This window comes from Alexandromys fortis, unplaced genomic scaffold (genome assembly GCF_014885135.2).
Source record: "Alexandromys fortis isolate MF-2015 unplaced genomic scaffold, M_Fortis_MF-2015_v1.1 scaffold_133, whole genome shotgun sequence".
Taxonomy (NCBI): Eukaryota; Metazoa; Chordata; class Mammalia; order Rodentia; family Cricetidae; genus Alexandromys; species Alexandromys fortis.
The window spans coordinates 46,713-55,499 of NW_026068030.1; the positions used below are offsets into that span (position 1 = coordinate 46,713).

General features: G+C 47.7%; 2 protein-coding genes across 4 annotated transcripts in view; both read left to right on the forward strand.

The window, feature by feature from the left end:
• The first annotated feature begins 3,435 nt into the window (after positions 1-3,435).
• On the forward strand, positions 3,436-6,347 carry Tmem139 (transmembrane protein 139). 3 transcript variants are annotated; one of them, XM_050164456.1, is made up of 4 exons: positions 3,436-3,499; positions 3,840-3,939; positions 4,400-4,661; positions 5,065-5,904. In XM_050164456.1, the coding sequence occupies exons 3-4, from the start codon at positions 4,417-4,419 to the stop codon at positions 5,459-5,461; spliced, it is 642 nt and encodes a 213-aa protein (XP_050020413.1). In that variant the 5' UTR covers positions 3,436-3,499; positions 3,840-3,939; positions 4,400-4,416; the 3' UTR covers positions 5,462-5,904. The 3 variants fall into 3 exon arrangements, 2 of the variants coding, with proteins under 2 accessions (XP_050020413.1, XP_050020414.1); XR_007595752.1 differs by lacking the exon at positions 3,436-3,499 and adding an exon at positions 5,929-6,347 and having other exon boundaries at positions 3,518-3,939; positions 5,065-5,787; XM_050164457.1 differs by lacking the exon at positions 3,436-3,499 and adding an exon at positions 3,521-3,673.
• An 85-nt stretch (positions 6,348-6,432) lies between these two features.
• Positions 6,433-8,787, forward strand: part of Casp2 (caspase 2) — a 17,924-nt gene continuing 15,569 nt past the window's right edge. The window contains exon 1 of the mRNA XM_050164459.1: positions 6,433-6,569. Within this exon, the coding sequence (XP_050020416.1) occupies positions 6,496-6,569 (74 nt within the window). The 5' untranslated portion in view covers positions 6,433-6,495. The remainder of the gene's footprint in view (positions 6,570-8,787) is intronic.

An 8,787-nucleotide genomic window follows, 5' to 3' on the forward strand; every position in this document is an offset into this window, starting at 1 on the left:
ATCAACAACTTATTTTCTCATCTGCTTCTCACTCCATCACCCCTGTCTTGGTTGGTGTTTGTTTGTTTGTTTGTTTATTTGTTTGTTTGTTTTGGGGTTTTGGTGGTGGTAATGGTTTTGTTGTTGTTGCTGTTCTTCCCCACTTGATATAATCTAAGATCATCTGGGAAGAGGAAACCTCCTTCATGCTGGCCTGTGGGCAAGTCTATGAGAGCATTTTTCTTGGTTAATGATTTATGTAGGAAGGCCCTGCTCACTAAGGGCAGTGCCACTCTTGGGCAGGGGGTTCTGGCTGTATAAGAAAGTAAGGTAGGTGAGCAATCCACAAGGAGCTAACCAGTAAGCAGCACTCCTCCGTGGTTCTGTTTCAGTTCCTGCCCCCAGACTCCTGTGTTGAGTTTCTGTCCTGACTTTCTTCAGTTGGCGGGGTATGTCCTGAGAGCTGTAAGATAAAATAAAACTTTTCTTCCCCAAGTTGCTTTTGATCATGGTGTTTATGACAGCAATAGAAACCCTAGACAGTCCCCTGAGATGAAGTGAGGATAGCGGGAAGAGGGACTAGCTGGAACTCCGAAGGATCTGTCAAAGGCTAAAGATACTATGATGGTAAATTCTGTCAGCTAGATTGAATTGAAAAAACTCTTTGGACATTGGTGGGGCACACTCTGGGTGTGCTGACAGGTGTTTCCAGAGAGGGAATACCTGCCCCGACTGTAGGCAGTCCCATCACATGAGCTGGGGTTCCACACAGGACAAAAATGGGAGGAGGGGCAGCAGAACATTAGATGAACACCGGCATTCTCCTTTCTCTGCTTCCTGATCCACTCAGACATGAGCAAGCGCCTGCTGCCCCACCTTTACCCATCTGCTTCCTGATCTACTCAGGTGTAAGCAAGTGCCTGCTGCTACGTCTTTCCCTGAAACCCTTAGCCAAAATAAATCCTGCCCCACCACCACCACCACCACTTTAGCCGTCATCTCATCACAGTCACAGGAAAGTAACCAATACAGACATTAAGCTAAGAGAAACAAAAGGGAAGTCAAACCTTGGAGAACACTTTGGCCTTTTGTGTTCCGGGCAATAAAAACTTTCATTTCTCTTTGTCTCTCAACAAAAACTTACATTAGATTTTAGTCACTTCTCAGAATCCATCATTCCATCCATAAAAACTAGGAGAACGTAATGTAAGATGTTCACTGCCTTGAGTAGTCTTTGAAGCGCAGAAGTTGCCACTACCATCTCATACTAGAATGTCTATCACTACTCAAGAACCCCATTAACAATTGCTCCTCTGCTCCTCCCCTACTCTGGCCCTGGCAAGCTCTAGCCTCCTTGCTATCTCCTCTAGCATCAATTTTAGTGATAAACATGGATAAAACAGCTGGCCATTATTGAGGGAAACTTCAGAATGGTCTGTTAACAGAATTATGGTATATCTATTCAATTAAATCTTTTATAGATTTTAGAAATACCTTAATGGGGCTGAGGATAGTTCAGAGTGTATGCTTGATTTATGAAAGGTCCTGAGTCTGATCCCTTAACAGAAATTAGTAAAGACTTTATCATCAAAAGAAACATTTCCGGGGGCTGGAGAGATGGCTCAGAGGTTAAGAGCATTGCCTGCTCTTCCAAAGGTCCTGAGTTCAATTCCCAGCAACCACATGGTGGCTCACAACCATCTGGAATGGGGTCTGGTGCCCTCTTCTGGCCTGCAGACATACACACAGACATAATATTGTATACATAATAAATAAATAAATGAAACGTTTCCCACCTAACTTCTAAAACTTTTTAAAATTGTAAAGTAATGAATGCTTACTAGCATGAACCAGAGAATGGTCTGTTTTGTGAACATCCTAGAATTACCAAACTTTCACATGGTATTAAGACACTTGCTAATCTTTATTTTTTTCTTTATCTTTTAAATATTTTCTAACTGTTTGAAACTAATGCAATTGATTTCAAATTACTGGGTTAGGGTATTAAAGAACACAGACTGCAGATGGTCCAGACTCTCTGACTTATATCTAGTGCTTATCACAGTTATCAGATCTCAAGGTTATAGCCTCCCCTGGCAGCCCAGAGCCTTCAGATAAAGGTCCTAGCTCTCCCCTCAGGAGCAAAGCCAGGAACTCATAGGCACTCCTACCCACACCCTCTGGCCCTTTGCCTCTTACCCCATTCCTCTCCCTCCCCAAACTCACACCTTAAGAAAACTTATGTACCAGAAACTCCTTACCAACTTCCTTCTGTTGAAGTATTAACTGACGGTTTAATTCTGGATTCCAGCTATACTTTCTCCATATGAGCTAAATAGTAAGGAAACTGGCTCAAACAAAATATTTGGTACAAACAAAATAACTACAAGTTGTCCTCCATGTCCGCATTCCTACTGTATATACAGATACACCTCACATGGGCACGACAGCCTGCCATGCCCCCTCTTTTGTTCCAGAGCAAGCACCGACAGAGGTTCACGCAGAAGTTCCACCACAACCCACATACACTACTCAGATATGTTCATTCACAAATCCATACACACACACACACACACTCTCTCTCTCTCTCTCTCTCTCTCTCCATCAGTCTTGTCTAGGGTCCCCTCAACCATACCTGGAGATCCTGGATTATATTTGTGTTCCAGCCTCTCTTGGGTTTGCTCAGTGCTAACGCAGCAAAGGAACAGAGTCCACTGGGTTCTGACCCTGGGACACAGGAGGGCCCCAGCCACCTCCCTCTCTCAGTCTCACGGCCCTTCGCACAACTAGAGCACTAGAGTAGGGCATAAACCCAACAGAGTGAAGCTACCCAGTGTCAAGAATCCACTTACTTTCAGGGATTTGAAGAAGACTGAATAGAATCACTTCTCCTGAGAAACTCAAAATATAAGACCAGTAAAGAAACAGAGAGTATTATATAACCAAGCAAAAGTTGGAGCAGAGAAAAGGACGTGGTTATGCAGTGCAGATTCTAAAGCAGTCTTCATTTGTAAGGACTCGGATTTATAAGAAGCCAGTTAACTGAGCTGGGAAGCAAGAGCACACCTCCGACTCTCCAAGACAAAGAATCCACAAACACAAACTGCAGAGGCCTGAAGCACCACTCAGATTTCGCCCGAGGCTCCCTCTGTGCCCAGTATTGAAATACACCACTGTCTGCTCCAGCCGTTCAGGAAAGACAAGTACAAAACAAATCAGAAAGTACTTTTGTGCTTAGGATTGCGATCAGCGCCCAAGTTGCTTTGAGTAAGACCAGGGAAAGACTAATTCCCAGTTCTAAGTACAAAGGCCGTTGAGAAGCAGAGGGGACAGGACTTTAGCGGTGGGTGAACTGGGCCTTAAAGAGGAGCGGTAACAGGTCAGTCTTGGGAGAAAGGGGTGGAGAAAAACTAGGTTTGAAGGAAGGATTGGGGCAGAAGAGAGGGTGGGGCAAGTGGGCTCCGCCTTCTGCCGCTGAGTTCCAGGTCAGCGACAGGTTTTCTGTGTCCCTAGGAGACAGGTGAGCGAGCTCCTGAGGCCTCCTGGCTGGGCGGGGCGCAGGGCACAGGAGTTGGGTTGGTCTGGGAGGAGAGCTTCTGCGAGTTCTTGCTACACCGAACTCAGGAAAGTGGCAGGGAGTCTAGCCGGTGGGAGCTGTCTTGAGATTGACTGTCGCTGTTTCCTCGGAGAAAAGGTGTCCCCTTCCCACGCACCTCCCAGCCTCTGTGCTGACAGGAAACTTGAAATCAGAGCTTAATGACTTGAGGGAAGAGGCCTGGGTCGGGATTACTTGGGGTGTGGAAAGTTATTAGAACTTCTGGTGGTTGCCTTAGGCCTTTCTAAGATTTTTTCTCACGTAGTTGGTGTCCCTGTGGCCTTGTTGTGTCTTGGTTCGCATTCTCCTCCATCCAGAGCATGGGTTGACTCAACTGTGGCAGACAGCAAAAGTCAGGCTGAGAGGTAAGTGATGAGCGCTCTCCGTCTTTCCAGCAGGGTCATACGGGTGTGGGGGGGGAGAAGAATGGAGGTCTGACCAGAGCAGGAAAAGTGAAAAGCCTGACTGATCACCTGGATTCCAGAGATGCCTGTGTGCACTGAGGCCACAGGCAGCGTAGCTGGCCCTGGATCCTGCATGGTGTACTTGGGAGCCGGAAGGGAGACTGCAGGAAAGAGAGAAAGCAGGGAAGGCAGGCAGTGCCCAGACATAGGAAACTCACATGAGGCTGAGTCAGACTAGGTTCCCAGCTTTCCACACCGATAACCTAAAGGGCACGATGGAGCCCCCGGAGGCCCTGAAGATCATCTGTTTCAGACTGAAAACTGGGAACCTACAGAGAAGAGCATAATATTTTTACTTTGGGGTCTGGCCCTGGTGTGGTGCCAGTGACAAGCTAACACACAACTGTTTGTCTCTCTACAGGTGCCCTGGGAGGGACCATGGTGCCAAGGCAGTTGTGGGAGAAACTGAAGCAGTCATTTCTCTTCCTGAGCAGTGCCTCACTCCTTCTGGGGCTGGCTTTACTGGTCATACAGCCTAACATTGCCCCTTTTGCTTATTTCTTCCTCTGCTTGGCTGGCTTCTGCTTTCTTGCCTGCCTCTTGTCCTGTGTGGTGGAACGGAGCCTGCGATCTAGGCAGAGCTCAAGGCAGACTGAGAATTCAGAGGCCCCAGGCACTGCACGGTGAGGAAAGAGGGATGACAGGAAGACGCCCTTAGGCCAGTGGTTCTCAACCTTCCTTATGCTGTGGCCCTTTAATACAGTGCCTCATGTTGTGGTGACCATCAACTGTAAAATTAGTTCATTGCTACTTTGTAATTTTGCTACTGTCATGAATCATAACATAAATGTCTTCAGGATATCTGATGAGATCCCTCTCAAGGGGTCGCAACCCACTTGTTGAGAACCACTGCCGTAGGCCCTTATTCCCTTGAAGCCCTTAATTTAAGCCTAGATTCTGCTTTCTTCTGTCACTGGTATTATTAAGAGCAACAGTCAGAAGACAATAGAGGGGTCTTTTGCCAGAGTGGAACGGAAAAAGACTCCGTTCAGGCAGTCACTAACGGCTGTGTTTCTCCTCCCACAGGGTCAATGAGGCTTTTGAGGTACCAACCTATGAACAGGCCGTAGTGATGGACTCAGAAACACAGCACCACCTCCAAGAGCTGGAGCAACCACCCCCTTACAGCAGTGTCGTTATAGCCCCAGGAGTTGAGGGGGCACAACCTAGCCAGCTAGAGAGGCCCAGCCCAGGAAGGCTGAAGAGACGAGTGGGCTCAGAGGGGACAATGTCTCGCAGAGGAAATCCTGGAGGAGCTCTTCGACTTAGGGGCCCACGAGTTGCATCCACTGCTCCCGATCTGCAAAGCTTGAGGGTGGCCCCCAAATTGGAGCCCACTACTCCACCCCCTGCCTACGACATCTGTGTTGCTTACCCTGAAGATGACAATGTTTTCTATGAAGACAAATGGATACTTCCCTAGGCCATGCTCTCAGAACTTATCATGGCAGCACTCCTCTGCCCAGCATTTCCTACTATCTACTTAATCAGAAACTGGTTTTGCCTGCCCGTACATCACAGACGGGGTCTTCAAACCAGCCGGGAGGCAGACTATGGAAAGCCCTTCCCATTGGAGATATGGGTGGCAGTTGGATTCATCTGGAAAAATTCTGGAGCCCATCTGACGTCCAGCATTTCCAGAATAAGGTGGAAGATGAGAGAGAGAGAAAGAAACTGGAGTGGTACTTCGGAGTGACAGCTGTTTCATCAAACCTCGCTTAGATTCCTGGTGGGGTATTACATAACAGGGTAATTAGAGACTCTAAGGGTGAGGGGGGCTGGAGAGTTTTCACAAAAACAAGATGCTAGTAAAAAAAAAAAACAAACAAACATAAAAATAACTCGAGTCAAATCCTAACCCCGGTGCCTATTGTTTTCAATACAAACCAGGCAATTCACACGATTTGATAACCGTGCCTTGGGACAACTAGTAAATAGGAGAGAGAAATCTAAATACGGACAGCACGGGGGCCATCAGGTAGGATAAGTGCGACCAGGAGCAACTCCAGGCTCGGAGACGAGCGCCTTCTAGTGCTTTCCATCTTCGGCGGACCCGGGCCGGGCCGTGGAAGTTCAAGGCGAACAATGAGGAGCCCAACCCTCTTTGGTTTCGCTGTAGTTATTGCAGGAGGGGCCGGAGGTACCAGGGGAGGGGGCTGCGGTTTCCGCGGGAATCGATAACCAATCAAATCTCCCGGCGGGAGAAGCCCCGCTCTTTTCCCCGCCCCTTCCCGTTCCTCCCAGAGCCTCCTCTCTGCCCATTGGGTGGTGCGGGTCCCGGCAAGCAGTGTGCGCTTGCGCGAGCCCCGGTAGAGGCGAGGCCTGCTTGCGTCGGGGCGGGGCGTGCGCAGGCGCGGCGAGGGTGGGAAGCTGGGGGGGGGGGGATGCGGGGGCTGGCGCGGCCTGGGGTTTGTTTGTATTGTGGGTGGTACGTGTGCAGCCCGGGAAAAACTGGAAATGGCGTCGCCGAGCGGGAGGTCGCCGTCCACTCTGCACAGAAAAGGACTGATGGCGGCTGACAGGAGGAGCAGGTGAGCAGGGCAGGGCGGAGGAGGCGGCCGGGCGAGTTGCGCGGCGTCTTGGCCTGGTCCCGCGTGGGCAGAGGTTGCGGCAGCCTCCTTTGTCCAGCGCAGGGGCGTCTGGACAAGAGTGGGTCCTGTCAGTCCCGCTAGATTTCGCCTGCGGCGTGTCTGGAGAAGATGCTTCGTCTTTTCCCTTCCAGTTCTCGCCTGAGGATTTCAAATCAAACCTCCCCTAGCCAAGGAGACCTGCAGACTTCTTAGCTCGGCCTGGGGCGCTTTTGGTTTGCAGTGACTGTAACGTGACCTGCGCTGCTTTCCCGTGTAATAGATGTTTGTCAGTGAATTGCACACAGGTGTAGGGGATTTGGATCCTTTGATGTTTCCCGTGTCTGCCCCTTCTCCCCAGTCAGTTTCGGTGCAAACATGGCCCAGGAGGACACAATGGACTATTTCCTGTCCAAATCTGTAACATTATATTGGACACGGGAACCTTCAGAGAACACAGAAGCAAAACGTTAGACTCCTCCTGGTGTCGTTTTTCTCCATTCCCCTTTCCAGGGGTTTCCTAGAAGTCCAGGAGATTGGAAACTTTTGGGGAGGTCGTTGTTAAGCCTCTCCTCGCAGTTTGAAATGAAGGAAGTAGCAGGTGTGCGGAATGGGTGGCGCTTCAGATAAAAACTGGTGGCTGCCTAGTTCCATATCAAGCCTGGGACAGAAGAGGGTTCAGAACTGGAGTCAGTAAGCTGTGCCTATGGATGAAATTGCCTAGGGAAGAGCCTTTTGGTGGGGGGCTGCCTAGCGCAATGTCAGCGTTTAAAGGCTACCGGACTGTCATCCTGGAAGCCTGGTGGCTGGGCAAAAGGGGCGGAAACCCAAGGCTCGCTTGATGGACACACAGCTCCAGGCCTTTTCCTATCATAGGGAAGAGAGTGGTCAGAAGCCCCCTGAAGGAAAGCAGAGTGTGTTGGGGCTGTGTGGACGCGGAGAAAGTACAGTGTGGAAGCTAAAGAAGCAACCTTTTAAGAAGTGAATGTTCCTGATAAGCGCTGCTGCACCATTGACTGTGTACCTAAGGATATACCTAGCCAACAGCTGCGGTATTAACTTTCTTTTCCCCAGAATTTATGTTTAGCTCCACTACTGTGTTGTCTTATGATAAAGTGATTTTTACCTGAAGTTTGAAATTCCCAAAGTTGTTGCTGTAGCGGGTTCGAGTGAATTTTGAGATAGTGGATACGGTCTAAATACTTGATCTGCCTCTTATACCTCTTGCTAATGCAAATTTCCCAGGACCCTGTGTTTCCATCCAACTGTAGACTTCTCAAGGAATCTTTAAGCTAGGGGCATTCCACCAGTGCTTGATATTTCACTGATTGGAGATGCTTATTTGGTCCCCTATATTTTACCCTCTTTGAAATCAAGATGCAGCTAAAAATGTTTTATTGTATAAAGTGAATCTGTTACAATATCACCTGTACTGCCATCAGACCCTAAGCGTTGTCTTAAACTAAACAAACTGGAGATCCTGGGTTAATATTCATTGGGCACATAAAGGACATATTGGAAATGGGACTTTTTAAAATTATTATTCGTGAGCCGAAGCAGGTCTCTTTCCAAACTTGAGAGCAAAACTAGGGACTCTTTCAAATACAGCTCTCAATGGTAAACCAAAGCACTAAAATAACCATTGCTTGCACTGTCCTTGTGGTTACAAGTTATGTTGTGCTCATCATTGGTATCTGTCTACTTACCCATGCCTTGTGGGATTGTGATCATTTAACATTAGTTTATCATGGAATTGTAAAATATTTTTGATGCAATTTCTGTGAACAGCCTAGAGAAACTGTGTGTGTGTGTGTGTGTGGTTAAAAACATGACTGTTGGCTTTACATTTTGTATTTTATTACTGCCCTAAGATTGTTTTTGACTTAGGTTAGTTTCCTAAGAAAAAGTATGGTCATGTTTTCTAAATGTTAGTACTTGTCTATCAGAGGAGTGTTTGTTCTCTCAGATATATTTGTGCTTCTTTATATTAATTTGACCAAGATAGCTACTTCCTCTCCTGGTCAGATCACGGTTTCAGATAATCTGATGTAGACCTTCTCTAGAGAATTATGCCTTATTTGCTTAGGGTCAGTACATTACTCCCTAGGACGTTTTTTTTTGTGGGTTTTTTTTTTTTTTTTTTTTTTTTTGTTTTTTTTGGTCGGGTTTTTTTTTTTTTTTT